The following is a 14,841-nucleotide window of genomic DNA, read 5'->3' as shown; positions in this document are numbered from 1 at the left end:
TATTTATTTATTTGACAGAGAGAGAGAGAGATCACAAGCAGGCAGGGAGGCGGGCAGAGAGAGGAGGAAGCAGGCTTTCTGCAGAGCAGAGAGCCCGATGCGGGGCTCGATCCCAGGACGCTGGGATCACGACCTGAGCCTAAGGCAGAGGCTCTAACCCACCGAGCCACCCAGGCGCCCCCCCCACCACAGAAGTGTTTTAAAAGGCATTCCCAGCTAACTCTGAGCCCAGTCTCTGGTCCTGCACTGGGGAACCGGGGAGGCACCCGGAGGGGCAGGGCATAGAGAAAGAAGGTGGCCAAGGACCTGCAGGGACCCCAAGTGTCATGCTGGGAAGAGGGGAGGAGCTGGGTAAACAGGGAGCCCCGAAGCAAAGGCAGCAGGGTCCAGGGGGAAGACAGCATCAGAAAGAGGGACAAGGGACAGGGCAAGTCTGAGGGCAGAGCCAAAGTCCCCATGAGCAGGCACTCCTGGGAGGCGTGCTGCATTCCCTTGTTGAAAGCTCAGTTTGGGGAGAAGGCCTGCCCATGCCTGTGGGTAGAGAGCAGAGACTTACAGAAAGGAGCCTGGCAAAGACCAGAATCATCATCGCAGCGATGATGCGGAGCGAGCGGAAGGAAAGGCCTTCAGGGAGCTCCCTCCATCCCCACCGCGCAGGCCCTGGCCACAGACGTGGCCACGGAGAGATTTAATGCACGAATAAGGCTGCTCAAGCTCACCAGCAATCAAGGAGCCACAAATTAACACAATGAGCCACGAGTTGTCACTCTTTGTGCAGGGGGAAAAGGGGATTGATGATCTCAGCTGTTGGCAAGCCATCAGAGAAAGGGCGCTCGCAGAGAGCCTGGCAAGAATGTCAGTGGTACATTTTCCAGGGTGCGCTATCATAAAAAGAAAACGTGGGTCCCCTGCGATCCAGACATCCCACGAGATGAGACACACCTTACAGGAAATGTACACAGGAGCCCAAGGAGGCTTTGCCCGGGGAGCCCCAGCCAGGGGGATTGTGATGGGTAAAAACTGGAAACAACACAAATACATAAACTGAAAAATATATTCTCTGGCCTGCTGTGCAGGTATTAAAGAGAGGGAGACGGAAATATACTATGTGACAAGACCTCCAAGACCCAGTATGGAGTAGGAACAAGTTGAAGAACCCTACACACAGTGTTTTCTCAAAGCTGATCTTCTAAGAACATGTAGCTATAAACGAATAGGAAAGTTCCAGAGGATCTCCTCTAAACTCGTCATAATGGTAACCTCTGAAGAGTGAGAGAGGGAGAGTCTACCCTTCTGAGAACGTTCTGAGTCCTCACTAAGAGAATCCTGATGCATGAAAAATGTATTGGGGGGGGAGGGGCACCTGAGTGGCTCAGGAGGTTAAGCGTCTAACTCTCGATCTCAGCTCAGGTCTTGATCTCCGGGTCCTGAGTTCAAGCCCCACAGTGAGCTCCCTGCTGGGCATGGAGACTACTGAAAAAAAAAAAAATGCCTTGGGGTCAAGGGTAAATGCAACCTTGGGCTGTTTTATAAAAATCTAGAATTCAGAGGAAAGGAGGCAACTCTTCTCCTTGACTTTGTACTGGGTTATTCCACAGCTGGCACACCAGCTTCAACTCCCAGGAGTAGATGTTTAGAGCAGCAGGAGGACAAACGACGAGGTCCTGAAGGGAGGGCAAGATGAGGGCTGCGACTTTGCAGCCCTAGTGAAAAAAAAGACGCAGATCCATATGATAACTGCCCTGAAATAACGGGCTTCCTGCAGCCCCCAGTAACACACACCGTGAGACGATCCCACCAGGACGGACGGGCTGCAGCCTCCAACGAACCATCTGAAGAATTTTTAAACAGGTCTGCCCCCCAAAAACAGGCACCGCCCCATAAAGAAGTGAGCCTCCCGTCAAAAGAGGTATGCAAGCCTGCCAAGCCAACCAGGTAAGGCAGTTATAGAAGATGCTCCCCTAGTCCACCCTTCCTGCTTCGAGCTCCCGGGCTGCTTCCAACTTGAGGATTCTGACCCTCTTTCTGCCAGAACTCCTCTGCTTAACACAATCCATAAATACTTAATTGATATCTGTAGCAAGGCTCTACCACTCACAGAATTTTATACGCTCTAGACTTTTCACCTCAGACAGCTGCTCCCAGGGTCCCATTTTGACCCTCTGAGCCGGAGACTAACTCGGGCGTGTGCCCTCCTAGGGCATCATGTTATCACCCAAGCCCTTCCAGCTCTCCCTGGTGGACTGGCACCAGCCACCTGCCGAGCCCTCTGTTCCCACCCACGGAGGCATCAACTCACAGACAGCCAAAAAGCTAAATCCTCCATAATTTCCGTTTCAAGTTTGCTTCCTTTTACTGCCAGGGAGACAAAAGGAGCTCGGAAGGATTCTCTCGTGACGAACCACTCAACTTCCATAATTGGAACAATCATGGATGTGCATCTCCAACACAGAGAAAACCAATCCATCATGGAGTGCTGAAGGCTTAATCCCCGATTCTAATAAAAGGATTAATTAAACCCTTAAGGGTCACCTTATGGCCGGCTCCCTTGAAACTCCCAGGAAATTAACTTGCCCTCCCAGATGTGCAAAAGCCAGGGATTTCCTCGGCTGGTACCTTAGTTTGACCAAATGACACAGTGTCACTAGTCCTAACAAAGAAATCTTACAAGCCTTGCATGGGTTTATTGTTTAAAATTTCAAATTGGGCCCTGGTGCCCGCAGAGCTGCCTTTAATAGGTCCCTCTTTGTAGTTAGAGAGTAAAGCTCCTGCATGTTCCAGGGAGGTGCGGGAGTCTCCCCACAAAGCCTGCGTTCACCCCAGCCCCGGGGGGCGGGGGGGGGGGGTTCTAGATGTCCATGCCCACCATTTACCGTGAGCAGGTCCCCATCTGGGGCCGGTGCATCTGGAGAGAATAAATCTTCTAAGGAAGGTAGGGGCAACTTATTGTCAAAACATCATCCCTGAGAAAATTGTGCCTCTCAAAGAGTGGAAATCAAGTCCAGTGGCTTGATACCAAAACACCAGCTTTGATTCTTTTTTTGAACCCTACATTTCAGAAGCTCAGACTTCTCTCTGTGAAGTGAAAATTGCCTTCTGGTGGAGAAAGGTTTTAATGATCACTTTGCTTCCTGCGTCTCCATGGTGACAGGCCCCGCGCAGCCCACCCCCCTCCTGCTTTATTAGGCCTTTCTTCCTCTCTGGAAAGTAATCAATCAAGCCCTATAGACGCCTTTGTAACCGGATTTATCACCTAAACAATCGACGCTGCCGCGGGGGCGGGGGAGCGGACAAAGTCCGTGTAATTTAATGAAACGGGGCTCGGCCCTGGCGCACGCCCTGCATCTCCGTGCCCGCGGCTCCGCCGGGCACACCTGTCCCGGGAGGCGGGCGGGCGCGCCCAGGTGCGCCAGGCCCCGCCGGAGTTGGGCGTCCAGCCCGAGCCCCCGTGCGCGGCGGCCCCGGGAGCGCTGCCCTGCCCGGGCGGGGACGCCCAAGCCGGGGCCGCCGGGGCTGGGGCCCCGGGGAGGGACGCAGAGCTCGGAGGCAGCCCGGGCGGAGGCGGCCACAGGTCTGACTCTCTTCCCCCAGCTGGTCAGCGCCCAAGGCAGGACAGCCCCTCGGAGCGGAACGGCGGAGCCCGCAAGCCCGCAAGGAGGGCCGATGCGGAGCGCCCCCGCTCTGCCCGCGAACTCGGTTCTTTCCCGGACAAAGGGCTCCGCGGCGCCCCGGCCGCGTTCCTGGGGACGCCAACTGCGGAGGCCGGGCGCCCGGGTCCTGGCGCGGCTCCCCGATTGCGGAGCGCGGCGCGGAGCAGCGCCGGGGACGAGCCCAGCGCCACCTGCCCCCGGCCTGCCCACCTGCCCGGCCGCCCTCGCCCGGCCCCGTTACCTGGGTTCTCGCCGGCGTCGGCGGAGGAGGCGGCCGAGGAGTCGGTGAGAACGCTGGGGTCACTCTGCGAGCGGCCCCGCGACACGAGGCAGCCGCTCCCGTCCTCGGACGCGGCCATGGGCCTGGCCAGAGCGGGGGCAAGTTGCTGGAATCAGAGCATCCGAGGCGGCCAAGGTCACAGGCGAGGGGGCTGGAGGGGGCGTTTTTTTAAAAAGGAAAATCAAAAAGGACAGGGAGAGGGAAGGAGCGGGGGGACAGCGCCAGGCTGGCTTCAGGGCGGTGAGACAATGGCCTCGCGGCTGCAGCCCCGCGCATCCCGGCGCGCGGCCTCGCTCTGCTATTTATTCGTGTTTATTCCCATTCTTCAGTTTATATTCCAGGAAAAAAAAAAAAAAAGTTGAACCAGGAAATAAAAACTTTTCTTGTCAGTGTTTATTGCATGCTTGGGGCAGGGGGTGATGTCCAGGAATTTCTGGGGGCGCTCCCTCCCCCCACCCCACCCCCCACCCCCCCGGAAAAAAAAGGGAAAAGGGAAAATCTTTGCTCTTGCAATTGCTTTAATCTGAAAGCTGTTCTTGGAGCATCTGTTGGAAAACATTAGGATTCTCCCATCATGCCGCGCGAGAGGAGCATGACGTCACGAGAGAGGGAGTGAGAGCCAGCGTGGTGATGGGGAGGGGTCTCCAATACCTGGGCTGCCTGCCGCCTGCCCGAGGGAGGTGTGTGTGGGGGGGGGCATCCTGAGTTATGAACTGCCTACCCCCTGCCCAGCAGAGCTCTGGAAACAAGAAAGCTCCCGGTCCCACCTTCTCCCCTCCCCAGGGGGAGGGGAGGAGACCCTGAGGGTACCTCCCTTGGAGGCAGGGCCTAATCTCCCCAGAGGCTTCCGGCAGCTAGCTGGTCTCCCCGCCCTCCCTCTCTCTCCCTCTCTCGGGGATATGGAGGCGAGTGGGTCCTGCTGCCCAGACTCCACCCTGGGGGGGGTGCCCTCCAGAGCTTTATCCCTGCAACCTTAATCCCTTCTCCACTGCCCCCCCCCTTCCTCCAAGCCCTCAGCACCCTGCCTGGGGCGAGACGGGCAGGATGGGCCCCTCGTGCCTTCCAGGGAGGCTTCCCCAGACGCCTAGATGGAAGTGGTGGGCCAGGCAGTGAAGGTGACACCCCCAGGGCTGCCACTTACAGAGGTACCTCCAAAGTGCTAATGAACAAGTCTCACCATTCCAGATAGTGGCGTGGGGGGCGGGGGGCACACGGAGCTCCAGCGTCTCCAGCTAAGGCCTGGGGGACGGGAAGGGTAATGAAAAGAGGAAATCCCAGTAAAGGCGCAGGGAAGGTTGGAGCGTGGCACGGAGCCAGGCCTCGGAAGGTGCCCAGAGGAGGGAGCATTTCACCAGATGCCCAGATGGCTGGGCCCCAGGGGCCCTGGGGGAGGCTGCTCCCCCCTAAGACTTGCCGTGTGCGGGGCCGGAGCATAGACGCTCCCACGCGCTGATGCCCTCTCAGCCCCTCACACAACTGCAGGGGGAAGGCCCGCTCAGAGGGGGAAACTGAGATCAGAGGAGGAGCTGGCCAGGGGTCCCACAGCTGGCGAGAGCAGCGCAGGGACTGGGACCTTCTGGGGGCTCTTCTTCCAGACGTGGGCAGCCCCTAAAGCTGGGTGTAGGGGTGTGTAGGGGGAGCACGTGGCACTGTTGGATGCCCCCCAATGGAGGGCCAAGGACAGAACCAAGAAGGGGGGAAGTGCTGCGGATGCTCGCCCACGCACCGCGTTGGGCCGTCGGCCGCAGTCACCCCCAGTCACCCCTCATCCATCGGTTCATTCATTCCAATAACCCCCAGGAGTCTAGCGCACTGCGTGCCCCATCAGGCACCACGGATCCAACAGTGAACAAACACAGAAGCAGCCCCCACAATGGGTCTTCCAGGACGAGAGGGGAGGGCAGAGCTCAGAATGGTCACCAAACAACCACCGGGTGTCCCCCAAAACAGTTACAGTTGACAACACCACGGAGAAGAGGAAACCTGGAGGACACTTTCCTGGATTCTTTTTATGCACACAGAGATGTGCCCGACGGCGGCGAGTCCAGCTCCGGGCTGAGCACTGCACTTGGGACGTTGTTTCTTCCTCCCGGCGCCTGAGGAAGAGCCCCCACCTCAGACGTGAGGCCACGTCAGCGCCGTGAGAGGCCTGTCCGGGCCTCCGGCCTGGGGTCTCTCCAGCCGCCAGCCTGGGAGCCCTTCAGGCAGCCCCCCCGAAAGCCAAGCTGAGTCTTGGCCCCACAGGCGGGCTTTCGAGCCCCCTACCCAGCCCATCCTCAACACCTCCCCCACGGAGATGAGAAAGCCAGCAGCAGGCACAGAGATGGACCGGCCGGTGGGGGTGGGGGGTGGCAGCCCAGGGGCGCGTCCCAGAGAAAAGGGCACCGGGGCGGGGGTGGGGGGGCGCCTTCAGCTGTCTGCCCAACGCCCACCACCTCCCACTGTTCCGATTTCCCTACTCGGAACCCACGCTGCTTAAGATTTTCCTTTAAATCAGGGGTGCCTGGGTGGCTCAGATGGTTAAGCCCCTGCCTTTGGCTCAGGTCATGATCTCCAGGTCCTGGGATCAAGCCCTGCGTCAGGCCCCCTGCTCAGTGGGGAAGCTGCTTCTCCCCTTCTCTCTCTGGCTCTGCCTCTTCACGTGCTTGTGTTCTCTCTCTCTCTCTCTCTCAAATAAATAAATAAAATCTTCAAAAAAAAAAAAAAAGAGATCTTTTTTTAAATCAATTCTTAGTACTTACATGCACTTTAAAGGAAACCATTGTCCCAGCAACAGAGAAGGGGCCTCCCTGTCACCTACGGGAAGGACTACGGTGCTGACTGGGTCCTGCCGGCCAGATCCCCTGTGGGCTCCAGCTTCGCTGGAAAGGAAGACGAGCAAGGGTAGAGAGGCGTTCAGACACTCGGGCCCCGAACAGACATGTTCTCAATGTGGCCAGAAGGACAAAGCACGGAAAGAATTTTTTTATGAGAGCCAACGTTCCTAAATGCCTGTCCGGGCACCAGCTAAAATAATGTCTCGTCTCTTTAGTTGGTCTCGCTGCAGTGCCATTCACCACCACCCCCAAACCGTAGCGGCAGGACTCAAAAGCCCATGATGGGACACCTGGGAGGTTAAGTGTCTGAACTTCAGCTCAGGTCACGATCCCAGGGTCCTGGGTTCAAGTCCCGCACGAGGCTCCCTGCTCAGCAGAGCCCCTGCTTCTCCCTCTCCCTCTGCCTTTTCCCCTGCTTGTGCTCGCTCTCTAATAAATAAATAAAATCTTTAATAATAAAAAAAAATAATTAAAAAAAATAAAAGCACATCAAAGAAGACTTGGCATTCGCTCCAGGAGTGGAGAGACAGAAGACAAGAGTGACAACCAAGATTTAGTTTCTTAAAAAATATGCTTTAGCAAAATATTGTGATTTGTCAGAGCTGAGTAGACATACAGCTTGTCGTCGTAGCTTTCTCTGGCTTTGAAATGTTCCATGTTAAAAATAGCTTTAAATTTAAAAAAAAAAAAAAAGTGACCACTGCTACACCGGTCAGCAGCAACTAGTCTGCGGGGTAGGAGCCTTCAGGAGAGACGTGACCTTCCAAGTCGTTCTGCCCCAGAGCAGGAGGGGCCGGAAGCCTGGGAGGATCTGGCCCATGGGTGGCAGAAGGCAGCTGTCCACAGGAGGTGTCCCAGCCTCCAGGACCCTTAAGGGGTCTCAGTGAACGTTACCAACAGTCCCACCTCAACCAGACCCCTGTAAGCGCCCGGCTAAAAACCCTACAGGCACCAGCTAGACCATAGAGCACCTCAACAAGCCCAGTGTCCGTCCTCTGATACGTGAATAACACCACGTGACTTGTCCAGCCCCGGAACATGATTCAGCCGCAGAATGACGAGAATAGGGGCCCCGGCTCTAGTATGAATGGACCCTGAAGTGTTATTCCAAGTGGTAGAAGCCAGGCACAAGGGAGTACGTGTTGCATGATTTCCTCCACGTGACACGCCTCCAGAGACGAGCCGAGGAGTGCGTGCCTCGGGCCAGAATTTGGGGGAACCTACAAGCACTGCTAATGAGTTCGGGGCTTCCTTTGGGGTGACAGAAATGTTCCGAGTGTTCTAAAATTAGACAATTGTGGGGACTTTGCAACAATAAATAAATTTAAAAACATTGAATGTTATACTTTGAACAGGTGAGCTTTATGGCATGTACATTATTTCAATAAAGTTGTTTTAAACACACACACACACGCACAACGTACACAAAGGTCCTTAGGCTGGGCTTTGGATCTGAAGGATGACTGGGTTTGCTTCTCACCTTTGCAGAGTGTAACCATACTTAAAACCTCTGCTGTCCCTGCCTGGGGCTTCAGATCAGGCTACCCTCTGGTCTTTGATCAGAAAACCCAAAGCTATTTCTTGACTCCGGCTACCATGATAACCCAGCACAGTGGCCTCAAAGAACTAGGAAGAGCCAAAGTCCGTAAAATCTGTCCCTTCAACAAACACTAAGGATGAAGGCAAAAGGAAGGTCTTCCTCTGCCTGGGGCAGTCAGGGGGGGCATCATGGGGGAGGTGACGCTGGGCCTGGCAGAGAAGTACAGGAAGTGTAGGAAGTGTCCACTGTCCTGAGGAAGCAGGGGAGAGGCTTACAAGGACCCCAGTCCCACCCCCACACATCTCTAGAGTTGGTTTTATTCTCATACAATGTGCAGGTTAACATCTGTTTTGTGCCAAAACACAAGATTTTCCAGGAATGCCACCATGAACAAAATGTGATTGGTCCTTGGCTTCATGGAGCTCGTGACCTTGAGAAGACAGGGTTAAGGACTGAGCCCTAGGTCGGCGCCCTGAGGTCAGGGAGCGCAGAGCCGGGCTTGCCTGGGGAGGAAGGAGCCTGGGCCGAGGAACCGATGCTCTTCTTGAAGCTGACGTCTCCGTGGGGATTAACCCCACAATTAAGCCAGAGAGGAAGCGGGGCCAGCATGGGCCAGGGAGCAGCGTGGGGCTTGAAGTCCCCAAACAGAGGCAGAGTGAGGGGCTGGGGAGCGAGCCAGGCTGGAGAGAGGGGCAGGAGGCGGCCCACGCCGTGCCTTGTGCGGCTCCTTAGGAGTCTGGAGTTCGCTCCAAGGAAGGTGAAAAGCAGCGGATGGCAGACGTGAGTCTCCAGAAGGTCCCGCTGGCTGTGGATGGAGAAGGGACCTCGGGTAGGGGGAGAGGGGTGAGGGGGCCGGCAATCCCCCAGGCGGGCACAGGGGAGCCGAGTGTGGGTTCAGTGTGCTGCAGAGGTGGTGCCAGCAACTTGGCGAGGGGGCGCCTGTGAAGGGACAGGACAGAGCAGGGAGCCACAGGTGACTCCCGGATGGCTGACTTCGATGATTAATGGGGCTGGGGTGCAGGGACGTCCAGGTGCATCCTGATGATACGATACTGGCGACGAGGTGGGCACAATGCTACTCCCGGGGTGGGGAGGGTCACGGAAGGGGCAGGAGGGGGCAGACAGACCAGAAGCCCCTTTTGGACCAACATCATTAGACACAACATTTTGAGCCTACGGCCTTAGGTCCACGCCCACTTGGCTCAAGACTCCCGGGTTCCACCTGTTGGTTGGCTGGGGACGGAAAGTGTGAAAGGACACGCTCTGGGTCCCCCAGATGCTCCAGTCCCAGACGCAGCCCCGGGGACGCCTCTCTGGGCTTCTAATTCCTCATCACAGAACGAGCATGGTCCCTCCTGCCCAGCCATCCCATGGTGGTCATTGCAGGGGTCCGGTGGCAAGCGCTGACCCCACCCTGCGGGGCCTCTCCCCGGAACCCCCTCCCAAGGCTTCGGCCCCATTGCCCAGCCACCAAATGCACGTGAAAGGCACCCAGAGAGGGCTCAGCAGTGGGACAGGGAGGCACAACCGGCGACCTACCCGAGGCTACGGTCAGCGACCTCCAGTGGTTATGACAGCGCCCACTGACTGCTTCCCGGCCCCTCATGCTCCCAGGAGCCCCAGAATCTGGGCTGCTGGGGTCTCAGCACCCAGAAGACCTCAGGGTCTTTGTCAAGTCTGCTCACCCGAGAACGTGCCTGCCATTGCGCAGGAACCCGGGAAAGAGATGTGCCAGCTGAGCCGGTGCATGGGGCGCGCGGCAGGACCGAGATCCCCACTCCGGGTCACGGGGCTCCGCCTCCCCGCGGCCGCAGGGACAGAATCTTCCTTCTCCAACTGGCTTATCTCCATCAGCGCGTGATGCCCTCTGGGTCCTCGCATGTCATTGCAAATGGCAAGATTTCACTCCTCCGTCGAATTTAAGAAACAAAACAAATGAACGACCAAGAGAGAGCGAGAAACCAAGAGAGAGACTCTGACCTCTAGAGAACACAGTGATGTTCCCAGAGGGGAGGCGGGAGGGGCGGGGGTGGGAGGGCGGAGTAGGGAGCAGAACGGTGAAAACCTCACACACCCCACACGGCTGTGGCGCCGGGCGCTGCCCACAGTGGGATCCAAATGAAAAAATAAAAAGAAACAGAATTAAACCAGCAAACTCGATCTCTTACACATCACGGCTCAAGCCGCCGTGTCTGTCCAAGCTCTTAAAGAACCAGTAGAAGAGGGACAAGGGGCCAACCCCAGGGTGGGGACTGGAGGCCAAGGGACCAGCGAGGGACCAGCCAGTCACATCGCACTGAGCCTGGCCTTGAGGAGGGGAGGCGCGCCCTCTGCTGGCCACTGGAGAAATGGCGCCCGATGCATCACGCAGGGGCCCTCCAGGACTGGGCTTGGGGACTCAACCTTGCCCTTGGATTCTTCCACACTTTGGCCACATTCTTGACGGGGTCTGCCCCTGCAGCCGCACCCACAAGGCTGGCCAGGGTGGTACTTCATGCAATGCCAGATAGGGATCTTCTTAAAACATACGCAACCCTTTTAAAACAAAACCCTCCGTGTCACCCACCGTGCTCGCCGTACTGAAAGGCACCGGAAGCCAGAGCCGGCCTGGGCGACCCATGCCTTCCCAGTGATGCCTCCAGCCCCGCTCAGGGTACTGTCCCCTCGGACCATCTAGCGAAACCCTTCCGAGCTGGAGCGGAAGACCCGGGCTTGAGACAGGGTTCAGAGACTTCCTCTGGGTGGCCTCGGGCTTGTCCCCGCTGCCCCTGGGCCAGGTGCGTGAGGGAGGGAAGGGACAGCCTCACTCTCCGGGTTTGGGCAATCCGCAGAGCGCCCGGCACGCCAGACACCTCCCTATGTGCTCGCTGCTCCCAGTACAACGTCTCCTCTGGGGCAAGACTTCTGATACTGTCTCACGTGCCCCATGCACGCGCAGGTGCCAGGCGTGGGCATGCAAGGTGGTGGCGATCGATCTGGGGCAAGAAGCACAAGCAGGGGAGAGATCGAGCCCTCCTCTAGGAAAGACGGAGAACAGCGCGGCAGGCCCTGGCTAACGCAGGTCAGCACAAATCTGTGAAACTCGGGGGGGGGGTTCTCCATGCACCGTACATCCTATGTCTTTTCCCCGCTGCGTGTGCATGTTTGGGGGGGGAGGGCCCTGTCTCCCGCTGATGAACAGAGAGGGGCCTGCTTCCGAGGCCTCCGGAAAACACTGCCGCAGACCAGAGGGCCACTTACAGAAAAGGCATTTGCCGTGATTGTTGCCGAGAGCTGGGCTCCGACTCCCTGCCTCGGAGGCTCCCGTGGGGTTCGCGGGGGCAGCACCACAGCTAGGAAGGGACGCCTGCTCCTGCAGATGGAGGCTCCGGCGGCCTCCCGCCGGATCTCGTGTGTGGGGAGCGAACCTCCTGGGTTTTCAGCTACTTAACCTGTAAACCTGAGAATGTGCCAGGCATCGTTCTAAGCACTTTGTAATTACTAATGTGGCTACTGCCGAAAGTCACCAAATACGGTTAGGTCCTAGCACATTCCCATTTTGCAAGTGTGATGCAAAGCGCTTAGTACTTGCCTGTTTGGCAAACGCAGAACTTGAACCCAGGTCCTCAGCTCCCAAGCTCAGGCTGTAACCACGTCAAGCACAGCCTCCATGGCACAGGCAGGAACCTCCCACTTTTTGAGTCCTGCAAAAACCACCAACTTGGACGACGACGACAGAGGATTTGACAACTGGGGCGCCTGGCTGGCTCAGCGGGTTAAAGCCTCTGCCTTCGGCTCAGGTCATGATCTCAGGGTCCTGGGACTGAGTCCCACATTGGGCTCTCTGCTCCAAGGGGAGCCTGCCTCCCACCCCCGACCCCATCTACCTGCCTCTCTGCCTACTTGTGATCTCTGTCTGTCAAATAAATAAATAAAATATTTTTTAAAAAGAAGAAGAAGAAAAAGATGATGATGATGATGATTTAACAACTGCGTTTCTGCAATCCTATGACTTACCAAGAGCCTGGCACGTGTGACTCACCATCCCAGAGGCTGGCGCCACTGTCCTCCTTTTCCAAACCAGGAAGGTGAGCCCCCGAGAGGCTGTGTGACTTAACAAAGGTCCCAGAGCTAAAAAGTGACAGGGACAGGACAGGACAGGACTCTTAGCCTCTTTCCACTGTGCCAGCTCATCCCTGAAGCCTCCCATCCTGCCCACAACCCTCACTCACCATGACCCCAGCTACCCTGAAGCCATTAGCTCAGGCAAACACACTCAGAGCCGACTCCACTCCCGGCCCCGTTGGGTTTGCCGTCGGAACAGCTAATTGGGGAGCAAGAGGCTCCCTTGTCCTCTGCCAGGACAAAACGCACCCTGTCCCTGTCCCCTCCACCCAGCACGGACATCTCCTGTCATCGACTCTGCAGGGACCCCTGTACACAGAAGTCATGAACAAGGCAGATAAAGAGAAAACAACCGAATATCTCTCAAAGCCTAATGGCTGACCTTGGATACATACAAACTAAGGGATGTGATATAGTGGCTTTTTTTTTTCCCCCCCAATGAAATGAATCCATCTATCATGACTTCCAGGGCAAGTGGCTACCTTGTATAACACAATGATGCCAAATGCAAGAGTCACACCACAGGTGCTTGGACGTGGGGTTCTGGGCTGCCCTGTCCCCCGGCTGCCCACATGGCTGCCTCCAGGAGCGGCTGCTCACCCGAACTCCCCACCAGAGGCGATTTCATTCGTGCTCAGAGGAGATCATGAAACAAGTGCGTGATGATAACGTAAAAGATAAACAGAGGGAACACCTGCACCCCTCGTCGGCCGCTGTGCTTGCCGCCTGAACTGTTAGGTCATTTCACTCTTTGCTTTTTAAGAAAAGGTAATTCGTGTTTAAGGAATGGCCTTTCGTCACCCAAACACTTAATCCTTCCTCCAACAAAACATGCACATTCTAATACGTTCACCAGATTAATATTCTGGAGAGCCGTGTTTCTCTTCCCGTGGGAGATGGCAGAGCTGGGCTTATTGACTTAACCACAGAACGGATTGATCTGGCCAGCTCCCTCCTGCAGAAGAGGCAGACCAAGCGCTTTGCACTGTAACAGTTCAAACACAGCACTGAGCCCGATCTATAAATTACAGAAAATCCATAACGCCGGGTTTATAGGTAGTACTTTAAAAATACATCGTAAGTCCCGTGGCTGGAGTGATAATCCCAGGAATCCACTTGTACAAACCCATAAATAATGCCGATAACGTCCGCACTTTCTCGTAGAAGCCGTGATCTCCTTCAGAGCCCGGCACGCATTAAAACCAACGTGAGCTCTAGAGCTGGTGGGCCATCCGGGACGTCGGGTACAGGGGAACAGTCATTCGGGCAATCGGATTCCGGCATCCCCGCCAGTACCGGGGATGTCTGCAGCCTTTGGGGGGGCAGCACTGATTTCTGTGTTTAGCAGGGGACATTTCAGTGAGCCCCCGGGGTACGGATTATTCCTGGTGTCTCATGCTGTAGTCTGGGGTGTTTCAGACCCTCTCAGTTCTTTTCCAGGCTACTCCGGGGGGACCCACGTGCCTACTCAAGCCATGGCATAGAAGGGAGCCTCAGGGTTTGGGGCAGTGGGCCCGGGAGTCTGTCAGCAGGAAAGAACAAAGGTACAAGAACCTCGAGTGGAGTTGGCTCTGGCTCCCAGTAGAACCCACAGTACACAGTGAAGATGAGACGCTGGTCCTTCGTTTAGATCCAGGCAGGGGCCCAGAGACCACACAGATCCACCAGGCTTGGTCTGACAGAAGCACCCTTGAGATCACAAGGCCCTGTGTTGGGTCTGTTGACTGATGTGCTTCTGCAGCGACTGATGTCGCCTGCTCCTAGTACGTGCCAGGTGTTGCGTGGGGGAGGGGGGCGGGGACGGCGCTCCTGACAATAGCAGGTGCAAAGGCCCCGAGGTTGGGCAGTTTGAGCAGCTGAGAAAGGGCAGGGTGGCAGGCAGTGGGTGGGCATAGAGACCCCAGAACTCAAAGGGCCTTACGGTCCATGGAGTAAAGCATGGATTTTCTTCTGAGGGGAACAAAAAACCCAGCAGGGTCTCCAGATAGGACAGAGACAGGATTTACCGTCTCTCGGGAGGTTATGGGGCCACGGGGTGGAAGGTCAAGTGGAGGGAGGCAAGAAGGGGCCAGGAGACAAGGGACGCACAGGGACCGCAGCATCCAGCGTGGGGGATGGGGCTCGGGGCAGTGGCCAGAGCGAGATACGCTGCGTTCCGCCAATGCCTTATTCCAAGGTATCTTTTAGCTACTATTGTAATTAAAAAAAAAAAACACTAAACCTATGCACCATCACTATTAAAATACAGATAATTAACAACGAATTTATGCACTCTCTAAGTTAGAAGGTTTTTTTGCTTCAGTGTTAGGATTCCTTAAAGCAGGACTCAGCCGCCCAGCCCCACACACCCGTGCAGCTGGGGCAAGGCGGTCCCATGTACTGGGGTCCCCTCACTCACCCCATCCATACTGAGCCGCTCCCTGTGGGCCTGACCGTGGGCTAATGCACTTC

General features: G+C 56.5%; 1 protein-coding gene across 6 annotated transcripts in view; it reads right to left on the bottom strand.

The window, feature by feature from the left end:
• PHACTR3 (phosphatase and actin regulator 3) overlaps positions 1-14,841 on the bottom strand; it is a 222,979-nt gene that overhangs the window by 197,410 nt on the left and 10,728 nt on the right. The window contains exon 1 of one of the 6 annotated variants that reach the window (XM_082742979.1): positions 3,892-4,419. The exons of 3 other annotated variants lie outside the window; for them this stretch is intronic. In XM_082742979.1, the coding sequence (XP_082599105.1) occupies positions 3,892-4,009 (118 nt within the window). In that variant the 5' untranslated portion in view covers positions 4,010-4,419. Of the gene's footprint in view, positions 1-3,891; positions 4,420-14,841 lie in introns of those variants that run through there. 2 more of the 6 variants (XM_082742972.1, XM_082742974.1) reach the window with 2 other exon arrangements.

Source organism: Mustela nivalis (assembly GCF_964662115.1).
Source record: "Mustela nivalis genome assembly, chromosome: 8".
NCBI classification, from domain to species: domain Eukaryota; kingdom Metazoa; phylum Chordata; class Mammalia; order Carnivora; family Mustelidae; genus Mustela; species Mustela nivalis.
Note: the sequence above shows the minus strand (reverse complement) of the source record. Positions and strands in the feature narration are given on the sequence as shown.